We start from the raw sequence: 23,564 nt of genomic DNA on the forward strand, positions 1-23,564 counted from the left end.
GTCTCATTCTTTTTTTGAACACATCCAGTGAAGCCAATCTAATGGATATTATATGCAATATTTTAGCATATAGTAGTAACAAACTGACATTTACATTGCTGTGGCTCGAGCTCGTTGCTAACATAGAGATGCTAACATTACCCTTCATAGTAGTGACTAACCTCTCCAGGTGTGTTTTAGGGTGGATGAAGGTGGGTGTGGTGGATCGAGTGGCTTGTATTTTTTTTTTACCATAGACGCTCCAGTTTGCTGGTCTTGTACTGGTTCCTTTTTATTAAGTTTTAATACCCAAAAGTTACACTGGCGCTGTAGCAACAGTTGCATTGACCAGAGCTAATGTTTTGGCTTATAGACTGTGTGACGTTACGTCAGCGTTACGTCTCGGGAAGTGACAGCAGACAGGAGGTCGGGCAGCGAGAAGATCATTAAGAAAATAAGATTGTTCACGAGACTCAAATCGAGAGTCCGACTCGAGATTCAAGACTATCGATTGCTCCTTTATCTGTTCAGAAAAAAACAACTAGAAAATCAATCACATCTTTGTATCGAGCACTTGATTGGTTGCAAGTCCAATCTCAAGTCACTGGAAATGCAACTTAAGTGTGACTCAAGTCTGAGTCCCCATCTCTAGAATGCAATTTACATATTTAAACATAAAATTTAAGAAAACTTGCAACACAAAAAATATTTGTTACTACGTGAGGAATAAACATAAAAGTTTTGTGGTGATAGCTGTTAATAATAAGTGTTGTCCTATTCACCTGCAGTGCCTCTCTCTAAGCCACAAGGGTCTTTTAGGGCTTTCTGCTGGACAATTACACTTTCATCTACTTCTGGATAAAATAGCATCCCAAAAGAAAAGCTCCACTACAGAAGAAGAGCTGGAGATGATTTTTAAGACAGCGGGACAGAGTTGCGTGTCCCAGATTCCTCAACGGATGACGAGGACCTCACTGAAAACTCTTCTGTAACCTCTGTTTCACTTCTGCTTCATGAATCCATGCACACATAATTTCTAAATGTTGATTCATGCTGTTCTGGGTTTCTTTTTCTCCTGCAGCACATTTTCAATGGGGTTATATTTTATGAAATATAAAATAAACCCTTCATTTACTGCATCCTTAGTTACTTTAACACAGTGGCAACTGTGGTGATGTTTCCACCTCTGATAAAATCTCACTAGTGTTAGTTTTATTTTCATACCAAGATCGTTTACACAGAATTTGGAATTACAAAGAAATAATCATTTTTTGGGTTTGTCGTTTCCAGCAGAAACCCCATAAAGACCCTTGGGGTTTCAGAAGTTAAACATGTTCAATGCCTCTCCTTACTGACTGGATATTTCACAACATGCACTGCTGTTCTCAGCGGTTAATCTGAACTTCCTTACATTGGTTTCCCTGGAGCATCGGCAGGATTGCTGCAGAACGGCTCCTGGAAGGAGGCCTCTGACATCTCCAGGTCCAGCAGAGTGCTGAGGATCTCCTCCCGGCTCGGAGGGGACATGAGGGGCTTGAGGATGTGAGCGCCCCCCGCTGCCCCCCGCTGCAGCTGGCTCGCCCTCACCTGCGACACCGAGCTGATGGAACGAGGAGAGCTGCTGGGGGTGGTGGACGTTAGCCCGTCGATGCTGTCCAGTAGGTCGCTGGTGGGGGAGCCATCATGGTAAACAAAGGAGGCAGAGCTTAAAGGCAGCACCGTGTCCAAAGCTGAGAAGAGCAGCTCCTTCCGCTCACAGTGGAAGTCCTGGAAGGGGCTGAGGGCGGGGGCTTTCCTGAATGTCACGTCTCTGCTGCTGGTTTTCTCCAAGTCAGGCAAAGTAAAGTCTGATACAGAGTCTCCGTTCTCAGGTCTGTTAAACAAGTTGGGACTGGCAGGTTCGTCTCTGGATGACTCCGGGATTCTCTGAAAAGAAGCCTGAAGGTTCTGGTTCTGGGGAAGATCTTCGGCAGGTGGAGCTTCCTGGCTGACGTCGCTGAGGAACTTGAGCGGTAAGTTTTTATCGGTCAGGACAAACTGGTTGCCGCTGTATGGACTGGAGAAGTCTGTCTGATGGATGGTGTTAATGTCAAACGTATAGTTGTGAGGGAGTTCTGGAGACAAGCTGTCCTCCATGAAGCTGTCCAGTCCTGGATCTGACAGGAAGAATGGGGAGTCACCAGACTCCTTCAAGGACATGTCTGGCTGAGTGCTGCTCATCTTCACCTTCCTGTTTCTGGGCTTTTTGTCTTTGGGAGTAGTGGACTTTGGGGCCCTGGGTTTTCGAGGAGAGGTGGGGGGAGCTCTCTTGTGTTTGGTGGGTTTAGCCGACGGGCTGAGCAGGGCTGCCACCTGAGCTATGGCAGCATGGCCGTCTTTACCAACCACCTGTGTAGGAAGGGCCTGACCCTGCTGCCTCTTCTGGAGAAGCTGCTTGAGGACAACCAGGCCAGGGGAGCTCTCAGTGAGGGGGGGTACCTCCCCATTTCTTGGAACTGAGTGTAGCTGGACATGTTTGTGCTCCACAGCCAGTCGGGGAGCTCTGCTCTCCTCCTGTGAAGCCTCTGCCTTCACCGCGATGGTCTGACAACCTTGTTGCTTGGTCTCAGCTGGAGCTGAGCAGCTTTGGTTGGTTTCCGTGATGGACGTCTCACAGTCCTCAACCTTTGGTTCTACAAACTGGGTTAGTGAGGTGGAGCTGGATCCAAATACAGAGCAGGACTGGACCTGGCTAATTTCAGAGTCCACTGGCTGCTGAAATGGGGGGACTTCCTGTGAGGAGCTCTGTGATGGAGGCAGGTTGCTCTCTGAGAACAGGAGCTGGGAGCAGCTCAAGTCATGGCTTTTCTGTTGGTCGGGTTTCTTTTTCCGTATCCTCATCGGTCTGGTAGTTGGTGAGGAACTCTCAGCCTTCTTGGCTTGCCTCGGAGCAGCAGAACCTCTTTTTGACTTCCCCGTTTTTGGCTCTTCTGGAGGCTTCACAGCAGACCTGCTTCCTTTCCTGCCAGCCTCTGTGGTCTTGTTTGGTTTGACGGTTCGACGCCTTCTATGGGCTCCTTTGGTTGAAGACGTTGTATGCGGCTTTTGAAAGGCAGAACCGAGACACGGGTCACTGAGCGGATCCAGCAGCTTAGCTGAACTCCAGCTGGTCCTCAGCGGGTCACTCGGGGACCAGCATCGTGGAGGAGTTGAATCTGTGGGACTTGGGGATCTATCAGAGAGATATCCTAACTCCACCATGACGTCTGCATACTCCCCGTCATGGTCATCGGCCAGCTCGCAGTAGCATGGGCGAGGGGGGGGCAGAGAGGGCAGAATCGGGCCTCTCTGACAGCCTTTAGTCCTTCTGAGTCCATCAACCCGTCTGATCCCAGGTTTTGAGGTGACGTTTACCATTTTCTTGTTGGTGCTGTTGGCCTTTGCCTTTTTTTTATGGTGTTTTTTAGCTTTGGGTTCAGTGACTGGAAACTTGACCGCGGTGGAATCTGGTACTTTGGGCCAAAACCCCTTGAGAGGAGCCAGTTTATGGTACTGCTCAAGTTTATCAGGGGTCAGTAACACTGAAGGCTCCTCTGAGTTCACCCTGCACATCTTCACCAGCATGTTCTTCCGTCCTTTGAACCTGTTGATGATGATGTACTTGATGATGACTGGAGGCTCCTTCTTGCGTCGTTTTAGGTGTTTCGGCTCTTGTCCACCAGGGACGATGCTGTCCTTCAGTCCTTCTTTGACAGAAGATCTGTTTTTGGAGCGAGTGGGACCAGAGTGTTCTCCATCCACACCATTGTAGGCCATCTTCCGCTTGGTCCTCAGGGTGTATTTACTCCCAGGCAGTGCTGACGGTTTGGTACAGGTGACTTCAGCCTGCAAGTCTGGTTCTGGGTCCAGTCGGCTCTCTGCTGAGTCTGTGGCTTCCTCAGAAGAAGAGGAACCAGCAGTGAATTTGACTTCGACAGGCTCTGAAACTGCTTCTGTCTGCTCATTTATAGTCTTATTCTCACCCTCCACCTCTTCTCTGATGATCATCTCTACATGTGGATAATCTGGAGGTGGATCACCCTCCTCTGTTGGACCTGGTTCCTCCGTTTCGCCAGTAATGGGACCATCAGTAGTGGTGGAGGTGAGACTGTTGCTGGCCAGACTCTCAGAGCTAGAGCTTAGCATCATCTTGGTTTTGCTCCTTTGTCCTGCCATCCCTAACCTTTTCTTCCCCACCTTCAGCCTGGACCTGCGAGACGGGGAAAGATCCGGTCTGCTGCAGGTATCTGTCATCTTCTTGGTCCCGGTCTTCTTCCTGCTCAGGCAGTTGGACAGGATGACACTGGGGAAGAACTTGTAGTGGGCCTCCTGCTGAGCCATGTTGGTCCTCTCAGTGTTGTTGTCCTGATAATTCTCATACCTGATTTTCAGTTCCCCAACGTCTCCTTCCTCGCTCTCCTGGGCAATCTCCTTCTTGTGTGGACCCAGAAACTCATCCTCCTTCATGGTTGAAGACGCTGAGGTGATGTTCATCAGGATGGGGCTCTCCTTGGAGCCCAGTTCCACAGTCTTAGCTGAGCAGTTTCTGAGCTCAGAGTAGCAGAGGGAGAAAGACCTGTGGTTCTGCAGAATCGACAGACAGTTGCTTTCTACATTTTTTAAGCTGCCGTATCGTTTCCTGTTCTTGGTGACCTTTCTGTTACCAAACGGGAAACCTTCGATGTCTGTCTTCTGTAAGGTTATAGAAGTTTTCTTGTCATATGTGAACATGGGGGACACTTCAGGGTGGTTGGTTATCTTACAGGGAATCGGGTGCTTGACTGGGAGGATGTAGGGGATCTCCTTGTTAACCTGGAAACCTGCTGAACATTCACTGCTGCTGTCCTGGCTGCTTTTTAGCTGAAAGTGCTTCTCAAGTGGTTCCTCTGAGTTCAGAACGTGAACCGGTCTGTGCTCTAAAAGCGTTTTAGCTGAGGAGGGAGGCTCTAAGTGGACAGTCTCTCCAGTGTAAGGATTTGTTTTCCCCAACAGCTTCTCTGAGACGATGAGTGAAGACTGGGATATGGAGCCACTGTCGGTTAAGGAGGAATCTAAAAAAAGATGAGAGCGAGAGGGAGAGAGAGAGAGAGAGAAAGAGATCATTTACAGATGCAGGAACACAACCGATCCAAATGAAACAGAGGAGAAAGATTCACACCAGGAAAAGCAAGACAAACTGATCTGATGTGGCAACAGTAAAAACTAGATTTACTTCACCTGAAAAACAAACTGATCTGTTAGAAGACAAGTATGATAAATTATTAATGTACAATAAGCTGGTTGCATAAGTTTAGACACCCTTAAACTACAAGTCTGTAGATTTAATCCCAGCATTCAGTCTTCCTGGTCAGAGTCCATCACAATGGAGCATCCTGACTTGGAAATATTTCCCAATCTTCCTCACAACCTCCACATGTGTCTATTCTATTGTATTCTATTCTATTCTACAGTCATTTAGCAGACACTTTTATCCAAAGCGACTTACATTTGAGAGTAAGAACAACACAAGCAAGAATTCAAACAAGATGGGACGTCATCATTAAGTGGTAGTCAGACTGCTGTGAGTCCAGTTGGACCAGGTGCTGTCATGTAATGCTAGAGGCAGTGCTTATATATATATATATATATATATATATTTTTTTTTTTAATAGTTTTTTGTAAGTCATTTTGTTTATATACAAAATCACGAATTCATCAAACAATATCATCTTGGGCATAAGTGCACACAGCTTATTCAGTACTTAGTTGAACCAAAGAGCTGGACAAATCTTTCTAACTCATTCTGAGTAGAAGAGTTAAGCTAAGTGTGTAAATGTTCCTTAAACAACTGAGTCTTTAGCTTTCTCTTAAAAGTGGATAAGGACTCTGCTGATCGGATGGAGTTTGGTAGCTCGTTCCACCACCGGTGGACAACAGAGGAGAAGAGTCTAGCTACTGATGTGGGGCCACCTTGTGGTGGGAGCACTAGGCGTCTTTCACTGGCAGAGCGTAACTGTGGAAAAGGAGTGTAGCTCTGGATTAAGGAGTGGAGGTAGACCGGAGCCGTTTGGGTTATTGTTTTGTAAGCCAGAAGCAGAGCTTTGAATTTGATGCGCTGCAACTGGAAGCCAGTGGAGAGTGATTAGCAGCGGAGTGAGCTCTTTTGGGCCTAGACTGTGAATACATCTGCTGGACTATGTTCACTCTGCAGGTCTTAATACTCCATTCAGATTTTTCCTGTGGTTGTTCACATTATCATTTAATGCATCCGTCATCAGACTCCAGCACAGAAACCACGACGTGGCATGGAGCGCTGTGTTTACGGAGGTAAATATGGATGCTAGACATCGGTTTCTGTGCTGTTGTGCAATCAGAGCCGAGAAAATGATGATACAATATGCTGTTTACATTCATTCGTACCACACACTGCTTCTTCTGGTGAAGAATTCTGATGTCTGTCTCACTTTAACGATGTAAAAGTCAAAGGAAATGTGACATGGCTGTTCAGACTGAGGCTGCTTTGACAAACATTTGATATGGATCAGATTTAGGACACGTGAAAGTGGTCTAGCTAGAATTTGAAAAAAACATCGGATTTGTGCTGTTCAGACTGTCATAAAAAGATCCGATACGGGTCACGACATCCCATTTCTATCAACAGGTCCAGATCGGTACGGGAGGGGCCAGTACGCATTATTTGTGTTTATACAGGTAAAAACTGGGAAGGATGACAGAATATCCAGTCTGAGCCATCCTACTCTTTGGGACCCTTCTGTTGGTGTCCCAATCTTACAGATCGGACCCTAAAAGGTGGAGCTTGACATAGTGCAGTCCACTGATTGGTTGAAAGAATCACCACTTCCTGTGTGACTTGGCAAAAAAGAACAAAGGAGGAACAGCTCCATGTTTAAATATACGATGGATTTATTGTTGTTTGAAGTCACATGACAAGAAGAAGAAGACAACCTGCTGGATGTCCACCATTCTCCTTCTTTGTTTCTGGGTTGTTTTTCTTCCCTATAATTTAAGCAAGGCACTACTAAGACGTTACGCTGTTATGTAGCCGACGCATTTATGACTGCCTGGCTGATACCCCGTCTACCAGGTAAGGGTACGGTTGCTGTGGAAACACAACAGAGATCAGGGTTCACTGTGCCAGACCCAGACCGTTGATGGAAACGGGACTTTATGGTGAAACAAGCCGTATTTGAGCCACTTTGCCTGTAGAGTGAACATTGCCTTGTTCTCAGCCCTCTTCAGGTTAGCCCACAGAAGTTCTGTTAGGTTCTGGTTCTGGATGGACTACTCCAGAACTTCCATGTTCTTCTTGTGAAGTTGTTCTTTTGTTGATCTGGTTGTCTGTTCAGGATCCGTCGTGTTGAAAGGTAAAATGTAAAATTCCTCAAACGTGACTGGTATCTGAATCTGGCCAGAGCTCCTTCCAACTTAACTAAAAGCATTTTAGTTTATGGTCTGGGATGTTTTTCTTTGTTAGAAAAGTCCCAACCCTATCTCGTAGTCCAGACATTTGGAGATTCCAGAAGACTGTTCTCGTTATCCAACCAGAACTCCCAGAAGTTCCTGCAGCTCCTGCAGTGTCCTTCAAGGACATCTGGCCTTTATCTGAAGTCAGTCTCTCTAACTGATGGAGACTGGACAATTAAATCTTCAAGGTTTTAGTCTAAGGGGTGTCCAAACTTATGCAGCCAGATTATTATACATTCTTTATTTTTTATATATTTCCTCTAACAGATGAGTTTGTCTTTCAGTTGGATTGTTGGGGTTATTAAGGGTCCCATTAAAGAAGGAAACCCAAGGAAACCTGGAATTCTAACACGGGTGTGGGTACTGTGGATCCAGTGTATGATACCAGGCTACCTAACTCGCTCCCGTGAGGCTGACTAACTTACGGCAAAAGTTTCCAACAAAACAACAAAGTGAAATGTGCAGAAGAGATGACGTTCCCAGCTGCTCCAGCGCGACAAGACTCACCGCTGCTCTCGTCAGCTGCTCCATCCAGCTGGGGGATGGACAGGTCGGCGAACAGGGAGTTGTTTCCGCTCCACTCCATGTCGTCATCGGACGAGTCCTGCTGCTCATCACTGACGTCCGCCTCCTTCACCGCAGGCCTGCCAACACCACGGGAACAGTCCGTAAAGACTCAGCTGACTGAGGAAGACTTTTCACTTTACTTCAGACGGAGGATGAAGATTAGATTCAGAACAACCTCCAGAAAGCAGGCCACAAGTGTGACGGCGAGACGATGTTACATCCATTTAGAGGAGCAGATTTTAATCTTTGGTAGCACTAACTATCATTTTTAATTTAATTCTTACTAATAATAATTATATTATTAAATTAATAATATTTCTAATATTCAGGAACAACCTCTGTTGAGAGCGATTTAAATAAATAAATACTGAAATGATCAAATATTCCATGAAATAAATACACTTTAAATTAATAAAATTTAAATTTTTTCAACAGTTAATGTGTTTATTTAATGACAGTTATTTCATTATGGTATTTTTTATTTATTTTACACTACACTTACTTTTATTTATTTTTCATTAAAGCATTTATCTATAAAAATGTTTACATACTTGTTTATTTAATTAAATACTTAATTGGGGGACTACAAAATAAATGTTTCACATAATTAAAAGTACCATTATGAACTGAAAGAGGAAATAAGTGAATAAATAAATAAAAAATAAATACATTTCTTAAAGGAAAAGTGTTAATAATAAAAAAAAGTGTCAATAAAAGTATTAATCAAAGTAAATAAATGGAAGTGTTTATAAAAAAATGTGAAATTAAATTAAAAATACCTAATTTATCCCAAGAAGGAAATTACAATAACAAATTAATAAATAAAAGGTGTTAAACGATGTGAATACCTAAATAAACTGATAAATTAACCATTGAAAATTTACATTTTATTCTTTTTATTTTGTATTTCTTTTAATGGTTTATATATCTTTTTCATGGAATACAGATTAATTTCAGTATTAATTTAAAATAAATTAAAAGTCTCCATGACGACCTACCAGAGCTCTAAAAGCTGGCACCAGAAAAACTTCGGTTGTTTTCATTGTTAAACCGGTTTATTGTTTTTTCCTCTGTGAACTATCAGAGGTAAACTCGCCTCCGTGCCAGCGAGCTCCCAGCAGCCTCGCTGTCCCACCGCTGTGACATCATTGTGCTGAGCTCCGCCTCCTGCTTGTCCAGCTCCGGCGCAGCTTCCTCCTCATCGCTGTTGCAGTGGTAGCTTCTGGTACCAGAAAGTGAGTGGGACTGGGAGTTCATGTGGAAGCCATCGTCCTCCAGGCCTGCCAGTAAATCGACGATTGCGTGGTCTTTACTTCCGTCTGCAGAGACCAAGACAACAAGTCGTCCATCACACTGCCAGATCGAACGGATCTAAGATAAACCGCCTGCTTTTATCTGATCACACCACCAACGTTCTGTTTTTAATAAGCTCTGGTGGAGATGATTTAGAACAACATATTAAATACATTACATGCTGCATTTACTGACCCTTGGACATGTGACGTTTACCCAAGAAAAGGTCAGTTAACAGTAAATATTGTAGCATCGGCTCGTTCTGGTGATACAATAAAGTAAAAAGGGGCAAATTACAGGCATAGGCTTTGATTAACTAATAATATAAATCATGCATATATATATATATATATATATATATATATATATATATATACACCATATGAAATAAATACACTAAAATGTAACATAAAAAATAATAAACTAAATCATATAAATGATAAACAGATCAAATTTAGTTGAAATTTCACTGTTTTTTCTCATGTTTTCAAAGAGGATTTTTTTATGAAAACATCTTGATAATGTATGTGTACTTCTTTGTGCTAAAACAAAGGGAAGAAGCGGAGTTTTCATTATTTATTGGTTATGATGGTGTTATTTTACTGGTCGGACCCGCTGGAGACCAGATGAGTTGAATGTGGAACCTGGACTAAGAAGACTCTGCTGTTAACTGATTTTTATTGTTAGGTTTATAAATGTTTTGTGGAAAGATTCAGCTTTAATTTAATCATAAAAAGCTTGTGTACCTAAGAGAGATGAATGGTCCGATGCCTGTGAGAGAGGAAGAAATGTCTGACTGCTCTCCAGAAGACTCAGGATGGCTTCTTCATTCACAACAGCCTCATCTGGGACCTTTCCACTGCTCCTCACGGAGTCTGTACAGCAGAGCAGAAAACAGACAACACCGTCAGCATCTGTGCAACGCCACACTTCACCAATCACAGGGCTTCACTCACAAAACAACATTCACACAGTTCAGCCAGCAGCTGGCTCAGTGGAGACAAAGCTAATGCTAATGCTAGTCACTCTGAAGCTCTGTGGAGGACGTGAAACAGAGTAGGATGCAGGTCCTGTTTGATGAAAGGCTCCCGAGGTGTCTGCACGAGTCAGAAAATCTCAAGGACATATCACTGTGTTTGTTTTAAAGAGCTCAAAGCTCAACGGTTTGATGATGCTCCAGCAGTATTATCTCTTCACCATCCGAGTGCTGTGCAGGCTTCCTCTGAACCACACACAGGTTAGCACGGAGAAGCAGCCGATAGACAGATCTGCTAGCAGCAGGAGTCCTCTTCCTTCTGATGGAAGAAGAGAGGAAGCTCACAGCTAATTAACCGAGAACTCCCCCTCTCTAATATCTGAAAGCAGAACCTCCAGTTATCGGACCTCTCTCTGTAGAACCGGCTCTCAGTCTGGCTTGGGGAAGCAGAACCTCCAGTTATCGGACCCCTCTCTGTAGAACCGGCTCCCAGTCTGGCTCCGGGAAGCAGAACCTCCAGTTATCGGACCTCTCTCTGTAGAACCGGCTCCCAGTCTGGCTTCGGGAAGCAGAACCTCCAGTTATCGGACCCCTCTCTGTAGAACCGGCTCTCAGTCTGGCTCCGGGAAGCAGAACCTCCAGTTATCGGACCTCTCTCTGTAGAACCGGCTCCCAGTCTGGCTTCGGGAAGCAGAACCTCCAGGTATCAGACCTCTCTCTGTAGAACTGGCCCGCGGGCTGCTAGTTGCCAACCGGTGGACTGAGAGTGAATCAGTTTTTCCAACAGAGACACATATAGGACAACAGAATGTAGAGAAATACTTTATAATTCATTACATGCTAGTTAACCTCTGAGGTTTCCTCACCTGGCTGGGAGTCCCTGTGCACCTCCACAGCGTTAGCAGGGGTACAAGGCAGTCCGTCTGGGGTCAGGGGGTCAGCATGGAGAGTAAGCTCACCAGGGAAATCCTCCGGTTCCTCGTCCACAGACGACTGTGTCCTGAACAGAGGAAGAATCACTGTGATGGCGGCACCTACAGCCACACATTTAAAGGCGGTAGCCCCATACATCCACATTTGTTATGTTAGTTTGTCATTTAATACTCTTTGTTTACATATTTGGTTCAAATTAAGTTGAAATGCTTTAGTTCTCTTTTGTTGCCGCGAACATTAGAGCACCACTGTATTTATAACTTGTTTAACTTTTATTTGTTTAACGTGTATTCTTTGCTCTTTTACTGGTGCTGGGGGAGCCATATGAACTCTTGGGGGCAGAAGTGAGCACAACCGGTAGAAGCCAAAGGAGCAGGAAGCGCCATGGGCCTGTACCAAGCCAGCTCTTCCAGAGGAGAGATCATTTGCTCCATATTCTTTATTTATTTTCCATTGTTAAGGCCCTCGACTGTGGAACAGCCTGCCAGAGAACCTCAGGGCTGCAGAGACCGTTGATGTTTTTAAAAAGAGGCTTTTTAAAAGGCCTTTTTAGCTTTGCTTTTAACTAAATTTTATTTAATCTTAATTTATTTTACATCATTTTATTTCACGTTATTTTATTTTCATTTTACTCGACTGTATTGCTTCTTATATATTTAATTATTACTTATTCATTTATTTATTCATTCTTAGCTGTTCTTACTGTTTCTTAAGGCAATTTAATTTTCATTTTAACTCCAGTGTTTTCCTCACGGGGAACCTCCATGCCGGGGCTTTTACCTGCTCGGTCTGGGGGTTGTTGCCATGTTGATCTTTGTGTGTGTGTGTGTGTGAACGCATGGAAAGATCATAATGAGTGTTTTTAATCTTCAGAAAATTCAGTTTTGATGTGTAAAGGCTTGTTTTGTTTTTAACATGCATGAACTGAATTGTGCTTAAATTTCGTAATCTTGGAAAGAACTTTGTATTGCCTTTGGCACGAAAAGGGCTTTATAAATAAAGTTTGATTTGATTTTGGTTTGATTTGATATTTAGATTTGTTGTTGTGATTTTGAGTAGTTTGATTTCATGTTTCATTTTTGGTAATTCTTTTTGTTTAAGTAATAAGTGAACTTATTGTTTAATTTATTTGTTAGTGTTAACCCCTCATGTGTTTAGACTAGTCTGATCAGCTAGTATTTAAGTTCCCGTTTGTTTCATGTCTCTTAGGTTAGTTTGGTTTCTTCATGTTACATGTTAACAGTTAGTTTAAAGTTACTGAGTTACCGTTATACCTTTGGTTTTGTTCTTTGACCTCTTTTAGGAGCGTTTGAGTATTTTTTGGGTAAATAAAACCCATTCCTTTATGAAACCACCTGTGTTCTTGTCCTTCGTCAGCTCGGTCCCTCACAATCACATTATGACCACAAGTTTGACGACTTCAGTCAGATCCAAACCCAACAGAAAACTGGGATTTAGTTTAAACATTTAGAGTACGGCTAACATACAGTTACACAGAGATGGATCTTAGGAGCCTCTGTCTAACGTTGTTTCAGTCAAACCAACATGTTTACATCTAAAGTGGATTTTGCTCATTAGGTGAGATGATGTGGGTCTGTTGGTTTCCTCAGACTAAGATCTTCAGGCTGTCAGGATGAAAGTTGGCCTCTCCAAGTCTGAAGCCACAGCCCTCAACTGGAAAAGAAAGGAGTGCTTCCTCTGGATTGGGAATGAGTCTTTGCCTCAGGTGGAGGACTTCGAGAATATCAGAATCTTGTTGGTGAGTAATGGATGAATGGAGCGAAAGATGGGTGGATTTACCGGTGTATCCATCCACACAGAAGGTGATGGGTGGTGACTGAAAGAATGACATCATGGATATGAGCAGGAAATGATTTTCCATCAGAAGGTGGTCGAGTTCAGCCTGGAAGATCAGGCGTGGAGCTGCTACACCTCCCTATCAAAAAGTCAGCTGAGGAGGTTCATCTGATCAGGATGTCTCTCCAGGTCTACTGGTCTCCTCCCTTTGGAGGTTTTCCTGGACACGTCCTGCTGGGAGGGGACCCGGAGCAGATCCAGAACACATCGGAGGGATTATACAGTATATTCCTTCTGGCCTGGAAGCACCCCAGGATCCTCCAGGAGCGGGCGGACAGACGGGTGGATGGATGGGTGAGTGGATGGATCTGTGTGTGTCTTTATCAGGGGAAGTGCTGCGTTCACAGACTGTACGAGTGTGCAGCGCCTCCTGTTCGGTTAGGAGTGTGTAGTGTGTCAGTGTGTGGAAGAGGGAATATGAATGGAAACCGGGCAGGCAGCCAGCTGGGCTCCATGTGTCTGCAGATCGCTCTCAGCTTCTTTACCCATGCTGCCCCGCTGCATCGCCTCACAGCTCACCACTTAGTGGCTCTGAAACACTGAAATGCAGACCAGGCAGACGGCCGAGGCCCACAATTGGAACAAATTTTAGGAAGAAGAAAAGAAAGAATGCTGGTTTAGATTAACCAAACCAGGATTGCAGGTGGACTTAGACCAGTTTCCTACCCACATGAAGCAGGAAGGCTGGATATGATATGATTTAAGCTGCTGCTTTTCAGACTATACATTCCCCGACTCCATATAAAAAGCTTTCAGAGGTGATGAAATCATAGTTTCCTAATCTTCCTGCGCCTTCAGGAAGTGAGATTTCTCTTCAGTCTTCAGAGAGTTGGCGTGCACGTGCTGCCGTCTGACTGTATCTTAATTAGTCTGTGAGTTAACGACTTTACTGGCGGCGAGGGAGGGAACCTTGCAGACATCAGGGGATTACTGCAGCAATTAACATGTTTCACCAAGAAACCACGCCCCTTTCCCACCCATCACTGCTTTAGGAGTCGAGTAATATCTGATGAGGAGCTGTGCTGTAGAAGAAGGTAAAAGTGAACGTGAGCAGGTTTCCAGGGGCCTCATTTATCAAGCTGGCATGGGAACAAAAACCGGCGGACGACAAATACAGTCAACTTTTGGCATTTTTGAAAACCAAACTTGACAGGAAAATGCTCCTACCTCCCTCCACGGCAACTCTGACCCAGGCGTATGAACAGAATGTGGGAAAACGGGAAACGGCGACACCAACGGTCCAGAATAAAATCAAGGAATTGATGTGAAATGTGAGACTTTTGTGCACAATCCACTATTACCTTTCACACCACGTGTTAGATGTTAAAGCTGTTTGCAGAAATGAATAAAGATGCACATTCCATATTAATTCTCCTAAGAGCCACGCTCAGGGGGAAAAAAACAAGATTTCCAGGAAAAAGGGAGATATTAATAAAAACCTCAACACTAAAATATGTTGTCACTGTGAAACAAAACTTCGATGTTATAAAATCCATGCAGCTAAATAAGGAGCCAGTCTGCTGCCAGCATGTAGCATCAGTGTGGAAAGGAGCTTTGGTCCTTCAGTCCAGCAGAGCGGGACCAGACTGGAGGCTGGAGGTCTAGAAGCAACGCTGAGGAAACACACAAGAGGTGGATTTCCTTTTATTTATTTATTCTTACACAATGCTTTTTTAATTGTTGTCCCAATTTCTGTCCAGACAGTCTTTATTTCACACAACTCCTTCTCCACCTGGTTGATAGTTAATAGTGATTGTTTCCCTAAAACAAATGTGAGTGGTGAAAATGGAAATGTTCATAGTGAAAGGAAATGAGAAATGTCCACGAAACTCCAAACTCCTGGAGTGAGAAAGCAGCAGACAGGAAGTGATTGTTACCAGATAGCCAGAGAGCTCCTCCTCCTCCTCTGCTGCTATTTGAAATCACAGCTTAGTAAACATAAAGCATCTGGATAAGATGCAGCAGCTCACACTGCTGAGCCAACTGGACTTTATTCATAACAGGAAATACTTTCAGGCTGTACATCGAAGGAGGGAGGACGGGAGGGGTGTAACCTCGGCAACATCATTTCACCCCCCTTTTTCTCCACTACATCTGCTCTGACTTCACTTTCTCCATCCCTCCAGTCTCTTCCAATTTCCACCAGGATTGCTTCCCTCCCTCTCTGTACTGAAGCTGGAGGCGACCACAGACAACGAGTTTTAGGGAGACTCAGAACAACAGCAGCTTCATTAAATTCAACACAAATGGATAAAGATGTGAGAAACTTCTGACTGATGTAGCTCAGAGGTTCCTCTAAGGCCGGGAGCATCTCGTGCTCATTTCAGTCACCTCCACAAAGAAATGAGATGAGTGTGTAGGACGAAGAAACTTACACATCAAACCTTTCCTTCAGAATCTCCTTCAGCCTCTTCATGAATATTTTCTCGCTCTCCGTTGATGTTAGAAAACCTCGATCTGGAACACATCAGAAAAATGATTCTAATGAGTCCAATATTTTTAGAATATATATATATATATATATATATATATATATATAGTGGGGCAAAAAAATTTTTGCCAGCCACCAATTGTGCAAGTTCTCCCACTTTGAAGTTTGAAGGGTTAAAAGCTTTTGGATGGCAAGAGGATTTTTGACTTTAGCAAACCAGAACCTGTGGAAGGACCTGGAAGCAAACATCATCAGAGCGCTGCAGCAGATCTGCCTGTCAGTATTTATCATCCCCGTTCCCATGGCAACTTCTCATGTGTGAGGATAACTACAGTCTTGTTTGCAGCTAGAAGACAAAGTTGCATCATTAGAGAGATGATGATGATGCTCTGGCTCGACTCCACGGCAACAAAACAAAGAAAAGCTGAAGGAAAAAGAGCAACTAGGTTCATCCTGTCTATTCCAGTTGTAGTTGTAAGAATCCTTTTGATCAGACAGTTATTTAGGGAGTTGTAATTTTACCTTGGAGAAAAAGGAGATAAATCTAATGGCGGGAAACATGTCTGACATCAAAGAAAAAACACAAACAGCTTCCTGCTCAAAGAAAAATCACTTCAATTGATCCGTTCTCACCTTGTGACTCAGGCGTTTCTATCTGAGAGGTCTGGTTCTTCTCTCTCCTCCTCTGCTTCTCATCCTCCCAGATGGCCTGCAGACCCGGGTTCCTGCCGATCTGATCTGGACACAAACAAAAACGTCATCATCATCTTTAGCTTAATTTTTTATTATCATTATTTTTTTTTACTTTCCTCTCCATGGAGCCCTTAAAAGAAACCAGAATCAATTTAACCCAGAAAAAGCTCAGCATGGTTTTTGGGCTGGTTTAGAGTCCAGTCTGATCTAAATCAGCCGAGCTCATACATTTAACATTCAGTGGTGCTGGGGGTCCATCAGCAGATCTGCAGACTTTAAACTCCCCCACCACAGGAAAAGCTGAGTAGGTCTGCACATTAACCTTTTCTGATGCACTCAAGACTGACCGGAGGGGCATAAAGAATCCAATTACATGTGATTTATCATGTTTTATCAGTAATGTGGAAAATGGAGGCACAAAAGCACAGCTGTGTCTTTCCTCTTATGGTGTTATAGGAACATAACCCTCATTCAGAAGCAGGAGCTGCATCTGTTCTGGGAGTTTCATCAAACAACACCATCTGCTTATTGGCCGAGAACTGTCTCCTCCCCGGCCTCCTCTCCACTCGGCTCCCCTGCGACAGGAGGTTTGAAGTCAGCTCCACGGGGTTCATGTGGGGCTCTGATAATGGATTTAATGTGTTTAGGCTCTCAGATGGAGGCGGCCTGAACAGCAGCTCCATCAGTCATCTGAGTTAACTGCTGGAAACAGATACCATGCATGCCAAGACCAGCGCTGTGGAGAGGTGGGGACAATGTCCTGAAGGGTCTTACTTTCAATATCGAGGCGGTTTAGGATGTCAACAGCAACGGCGTCAACCTCCAGCTCACACGTGCTCTGCCTCTCCACGTCATCCAGGACCAAGGAGCTACAAACAGCAAAGATAAAATCAGATTTACTGTCCGATCAGGTTGTTGTTAAAGATCTACGGCAGGTAGACTCACCTAGGTAACGCGGTCTCCTCCCAGTGGACAAAAGTGCCCCCCTGGGTGCTGTCGTTGAACTTGGAGGCACAGGGGCTCTTCCAGGGACTGATGCTTAACCGGCAGCTGGAAGTTGGTCTTGTTGCTTCTTCTGGAAAAGACAAACATGAATAAAGAGTTTCTCTGAGAAGAATCTGTCAGGCATCTTAACGTCATTCCTCCAGGTTTTCTGCTGCTGAGACCTCAGGAGAAATGGAGAGGATCACGGAAGAAGCTTTTCCTTGGTAGTGGCTGGATTCATCGTCTCAGAAATTATTAGACTTTTTTCTTCTTTATACTCAGGTTAAGGGTTCCCTAATCTGAGATTATTCTATTAAAGGAAGAATAAAAACAACAGAAGAGCCCTGACTGTCTTTTATCTTCTAAAGATATCCGGATAAGTCTGGTTTTTATCCATGAACACTCTGTCAAAAGAGTGATTTATCAGCTTTAAACCATTTACCAGAACATCACTGACACAAAACAGTCATCCTGAAGTAACCAGGATCTTCTACAATCAAACTAAAACACTTTTAATCCACAAAATATAAGGTTGTTAATAGGAGGTAAAACATGGAAAGAAGAATATCAAGAACAAAAATACCAAGAACTTGAACACGAAGAGGAAGAATGTAAAAAAAAATATGAGGAATAAAAAAATAGGAGTAAGAATGGAAGAATAAAAGAAGAAGAATAAGTTGAAAAATACGGCGAAGAAGAAGAAAAAAGTAAAGCCGTGGTTCTGTCTCAGGAGACATTAGTAGAATAAGGTTTTCTGGCAGTTTGGAAACCTTGTGTGAGAGTTGAAGCTGTGTGATGGATGTGAAAAGACATTAACGCCTCCACGCATCTTCAGCTGGAAGCAGCCTCATCGTTCTGCCGTCTGATCCCAGATTAAGAGCCGGCTTTGAAGCTGGGACTTCAGTGGAGAAGAAAATGTGAACAGGTGTAGCCATTATTGGGGTATTTGGCTTTCTTTGTTGTGTGGAGCATTAAAACCCTTTTTCCATTGGTTGCACCAGTAGAGGTGGATCAAACGTGGGAACCCTGCTTCTATTAGAGGAGATCCAAGCGTGAGGGTTTCTATAAAAGAACTTTATTAAACCGAGGTGAGGAATTTCCTGTCCTGAATGATTTCCGTCTTCACATGTGAAGATCCTGCTGTAATGTGAGCATAAAGATGGCAAACACACCAGTCTGAGATCAAACAGAGCTGGAAATCAGCTGGAACAGGGGCTAGGTTTGGAAGGGTGCATCCACACCAGGATAGTCTGGTTGGGCGGGGAATTCTGAAACATTTCCTACCTTCTTGCACATATTGCACATTAACGAACATAATAAAAACAACATACAACATGTAAATGTGCACAGTGTTAGCACAGCAGCTAATTCATTTCTGTTGTCCCTTGGCAGGTCCCAGATAAACCTAAATAACAACATGGTACAGACATGAAAAGCAAAGTACACCCCGGTCGTAGTAAATTTTCTAAGTACGTGACGTTGAATGTAGTTTTAAGACAAACAGTCTCTTCTTGTGGTGGCTCTAGTGGTCCTTTTAGGTTTTACTTTGACATATTCCCTCAGTGGTGGAGGTCCAGGTGCATTTTATTTCCAGTATATAGAACAGGAATATTAAAATGGTTTTTAATTCTCTAAATAAAAAAACGCATATTTACTGAGGATTTGACAGCAGTGATATGAATAGCTTTTCTAGTCAAAGATTTTTAGGTCTTTTTGTTCAGTGATTCCACAGGAACTCATTCTGTTCTGGGGACTGATCTGGAGTCGATTGTGCAGAAAAGAATGAAAGCTGCTGAACAAGACAATGAAGTGTGTTCAGCCAGAGGCTTCTTCAGGAGATCATTCCTGCTAACAGCTGTACATAATACCCGTTCAGTCCTGTCTTACCTTTGTTGCTGCTCCTGCGGAACTTAACAGCTCCTAGGTTGACCAGGTTCATGCCGTACAGGTTGTAGTCTATGAAGAGCTGCAGCAGGTAGGGGATATGACCCTCATGGGGCTGATAACTCTTATTCATCACCGCACCGCTTTGCAGCAGCTCACACACTCTGTAAGACAAGAAGAAATATATTTTTAAAGAATGGGTCTTTACAACAACCTGGACTAAACTTTCCAGGAAGAATAAGAAAATAGGGTTCATCACCCAGAGTTCAACACCAGCTGTTGTCCTGGACCTCAGTCCTTCCTCACAAAAAAAAGGTTGTTTTGATGCTAGATCAGTTGATGCTGCCCTCAATGGTAACTGATCTCTGGGGAAAATAAGTCTTACTGGGTGCTCACATGTACACATGCTTACCCAGAGTCTGCTCTAGCCATTTGGTGCCCTAGGCGAGATTATGGTTAATGACCTTAAATGTAAATGACCAGGAGATTCAGCAGTCCAGAGAAAACAGAAGCGTTTTAATCTGGAACCACTGACACCAGTTTTTCCTCAGAGATAATAAGAGAAGAACATTGTGGGAAACATTAAGAGTTTCTTCATGGTGGCTGTTATTACGTGAGGCAATAAGACACGACATTCAGCAGCCTGAGATTTTCTGTTTGGTGTTTTATTCCATCAAGTTTTCATTTATTAGTCAGATCCCATTATTATGAAGAAATGAACGTGCAGATTAACACAGTTCCTTTGAAAGGGAACATATTTGACCTTGTTTTTCATTTTTAAAAAGTAACAACAATTACTTTCCACAGTAATTACTTATATTTAAAATACTGTAACTCTGTTACTAATGCAGTTACTTTTATTACTTTTATAAGTAACTGCACAACACTGCCTAAAAGACAAGACGTCCTGGAATGCTCAGGGAAGGTGGGGCGATTCTCTCAAACACTGTCCAAGCTTGTCTGCTTTTCCACTCACCTCATTAATGTAATAAAATACACAAAGCCATTTTATCCTTCTTATTGATAAAGATAGTGACCATTTTCAAGCCTTACATGTAGAAATTTATTACTATTAGAATATCATTATGTCCAGTTACAAAGTTGTTGATGGTGCTATTTTAAAAATCCAAATTTTGCTCCATCTCTGCGAAAGAAGCTGATTTTGGTCATGTAGGTGGCTTGTAACAGTGGTGAACAGAATCCTCTAAAACAACTTTATCCTCCAAATTTGCTTCATCTCTGAGGCCAGGTCGCTTCTAGTCAGTTTAGTGAGCCGATGGTCCTGCACACAGCCTGGCCTTCAGAAACACCAGGAAGCCTCGTGCTCTCGTTAACCTGCATCGGCCTGCAGCAGCCTCACCTTTTCACCATGTGAGGATTGTACAGGTAGATCTTCATAAAGTGCTTCTCCTTTGCATGATAACCATAGAAAGGCCTGAAAGACAAAACCACCACACAGATCTCAGTCAGCATGTTTGTGCCTCCATCCTGCCAGTGTGATGACTGGTAGAAGTAAACTCACATGCCAGACACCAGCACCACCTTGAAGACGTGCTGGGTGCTGGAGGAGGGGTTTCCCATGGCAACATTGAGGGCCCTGTCGATGCTGAAGGCCACCTGTCGCAGGTGGCGCTCTGGCTGCTCATAGCCGTCGTACGGGACGTAGATGTACGGGAACACACCGTGGAGGTGGAGACACGTCTTCTGACCTGTAACACAACAATACATAAATAACACTTCGGTCTCCCAGTTATATCGTCGTTATTACATGCAGAGATGACCGCATCACATCATTCTGATCTTCTCACTTTGATTTCCTTCTGGTTGTCACCAAATGAAAATGTTTGCAGTTTAACCAGCAGGACACAACAAGCTGATGCCAGGCTCCTGATGCTGCAGCATGATGGAGGTGTTCAGGGTCCAGTAAATGCCTCCGTACGCTCTTTAACTGCTCACGGTAAGGCAACACTGCAATGCCTTGATTCATGAAGCACAAACACGCAGAACCATGAGATCACGATGTGATCTGACGTGAACAAAGCTGAAAATACCAAACTGATTTTATTCTCCTTCTTTGCTTTTACTTGCACTCTGATGAAGGAAACCCGACTGGGATTAGTCCCATTACTCAAGTTAATATCAGCTATGTAAATATAAGGACATCGCAATGAGTCTCTGCAGGTGGACAGGAGGAGGCAGCACGAGGGAGGAGGCAGCACGAGGGAGGAGGCACCACGAGGGAGAATCAGACTCTTGCCAGGACTTGTCTACAGAGACATGCTGCCTTCACAACCACCTCCAGTTATTTCCATACGCTGAGCTGAGAAAGGCTGCAGTCCTCTGATTGTTGACACTGTTCACCCAACATGGAGCCTCCAAAACAGGAAGAAATATTTCCAGCATCTGTCAGCATACAGTCTCATGTGACTGCTTCCTAATAGGGTGATGTAAGATGGGAAGGGAGGTGAAAGACAGTGGGATCCTCAGAACATTCCTGGTGGAATCTGGAGTCAGTTATCCCCTGAATGTAAAACCATCATCACACTGGATATTGATAACTCTAAAATGATGCACACTAAAAGATCATTTCCAACAGACTAATCAAGACTAAACTTTTATCAGTTATTCCACTGATTAATAAAATTAATGGTAAAAATTGTTTAATTTTCATAAAATGCAGTAAATTTAAATAATAACTTTATGTCAAAAGGAAAAAACAGTTTGAGCTTCAGTACATCAACAGCTTTTAAAGAAAGCCGTTTCTCTTTGAATCAAAAACCTAATAAAGAAATTGATTAACTTAAAGAATGATTATTGGTTACGAATATAATTTAAAACTAAGACGTGAATAAGAACATCCTACTTCTGTTTTCTTACATTTTTATATTTACATACAGCTACAACTGGAATCGATATGACAAAAAAACGTGTTTTCTATAAATATTTAGGATCATGATACTGATAACATCTGTTATCTTCTCCTCTGCTTCCATATTCTGGATTTAATCCAACTAGAATCCTAATATATTCTCTTATTTAATTCTTTTAGCAGTCAATCAGAAATCGACAGCTGAGACTTAATATGAACCAGCAGTCACTGGCGTCTAATAAAATCACCTTCGGTAATGTCTGTGATGGCATTTTAGTTGAATTTTCATGTGAAATGAGAATATTAGTTCATACGAGCATGAAGGGATGAAGATGCGCTGATGGACAGACGGAGATCAGGAATATACGATGTTAAGTGTCATGACCCATTTGTTCAACATAACCAAAGCAAGTTGCTTTAAAAAGAATAAAAAGCTAATATGTTCTTTACTAGAATCCAGCTCAGCTTAAAAACATACTGACATCTGGCTTCCTACTTTATCCAGCCTGCTTCAAAAGACCTGCGGCATGACACCACACTGAGCAAAACCAAAAACTAATCAGTTTATCCATAAACTGATCAGCAGTGTAACTGATTAGAGACAGACCTGATCAGGACCACATGTGCACATCAAGGTTTGGTTGGTTGTGTTAGACTTGTGTTTTATGTGTTGGCTCATCTCGTTTCCTCGAGGTGATGAAGCCATAAACATCTCCAAACAAACACTATGACAGTGAACGCTGGAGGAACACAGCAGATGTGTTTCCAGCAGAGAACTTTGCTTCTCTGTGAGTTTAAGAACGAAGCATCCACCTGAAGTCTGACCTCCAACTCCTCGTGGCAACTCTCTGATGCTGGCTTTCAGAAGATGTGATGAAGAATATAAAACTAAACTTCACGAGATCTGTGGCCAGACAAAAAATCTGCTTGTTAATTCCACAGATGATTCTTCAAAGCTTTAATAATTTGAATAAAACACAAACACAGGTGTTCAGGAGAGCATCATGCGAGATGTGTCCGTGTGACAGAGGAACAAACAACTGAGCAAGCGGTGTTAGCAGTCACAGAAAAAATAAATAACAGTCACGCCAAAGATCTTTTTAGTATTGACGTTCGCTTCTTAAGAGGAATAAAGACGTATTAGTGAAACCCTTAACTCATTTTGTTAATTTTTCCTTTGAAAAGGGAGAATTTTCAAAAGACTGGAAACGATCAAGGGTTATACCCATTAATAAATCTGGTAAGATGAAGCTTGTAATTATAGACCAATTAGCATCTTGCTGATCTTTTCCAAGGTGCAGGAAAAGATCGTAAGAAATCAATTAATGTCCTTTTTCCAGTTCAATAACGTGCTGCATCCTCTGTAACTTGGATTCTGCCCCCAATACTTAACTGAAACTGCCAATTGCTATTTTATCGAACAACTTAAATTAGATAAAATTGATAAAAGCCAAGCAGTGGGAGCGGTCTTTTTGATCTCTTGAATCATAATGTACTTTTGCAGAAATGGTCAAGGTTGAACACTGGAGAAACAACAGTGATTTAAATCATATCTGGAACAAAGACAACAATGTGTAATAATTAATAATGACAAATCTTATTTAACACTAAAAACA

General features: G+C 43.1%; 1 protein-coding gene across 4 annotated transcripts in view; it reads right to left on the reverse strand.

The window, feature by feature from the left end:
- The window catches only part of rev3l (REV3 like, DNA directed polymerase zeta catalytic subunit), a 60,577-nt gene that overhangs the window by 17,609 nt on the left and 19,404 nt on the right, over window positions 1-23,564 (reverse strand). For 3 of the 4 annotated variants that reach the window (XM_041975820.1, XM_041975819.1, XM_041975822.1), the window contains exons 2-13: window positions 20,602-20,788; window positions 20,440-20,514; window positions 19,083-19,243; window positions 17,157-17,286; window positions 16,986-17,080; window positions 16,152-16,256; window positions 15,463-15,544; window positions 11,164-11,297; window positions 10,068-10,196; window positions 9,125-9,347; window positions 7,969-8,105; window positions 1,391-5,048 (exon numbers count right to left, since the gene is read on the reverse strand). In XM_041975820.1, the coding sequence (XP_041831754.1) occupies window positions 1,391-5,048; window positions 7,969-8,105; window positions 9,125-9,347; window positions 10,068-10,196; window positions 11,164-11,297; window positions 15,463-15,544; window positions 16,152-16,256; window positions 16,986-17,080; window positions 17,157-17,286; window positions 19,083-19,243; window positions 20,440-20,514; window positions 20,602-20,788 (5,116 nt within the window). The remainder of the gene's footprint in view (window positions 1-1,390; window positions 5,049-7,968; window positions 8,106-9,124; window positions 9,348-10,067; window positions 10,197-11,163; window positions 11,298-15,462; window positions 15,545-16,151; window positions 16,257-16,985; window positions 17,081-17,156; window positions 17,287-19,082; window positions 19,244-20,439; window positions 20,515-20,601; window positions 20,789-23,564) is intronic. The other variant, XM_041975821.1, reaches the window with a different exon arrangement.

The sequence above is a fragment of the Melanotaenia boesemani genome, chromosome 22 (assembly GCF_017639745.1).
Source record: "Melanotaenia boesemani isolate fMelBoe1 chromosome 22, fMelBoe1.pri, whole genome shotgun sequence".
In the NCBI taxonomy this organism is placed as follows: domain Eukaryota; kingdom Metazoa; phylum Chordata; class Actinopteri; order Atheriniformes; family Melanotaeniidae; genus Melanotaenia; species Melanotaenia boesemani.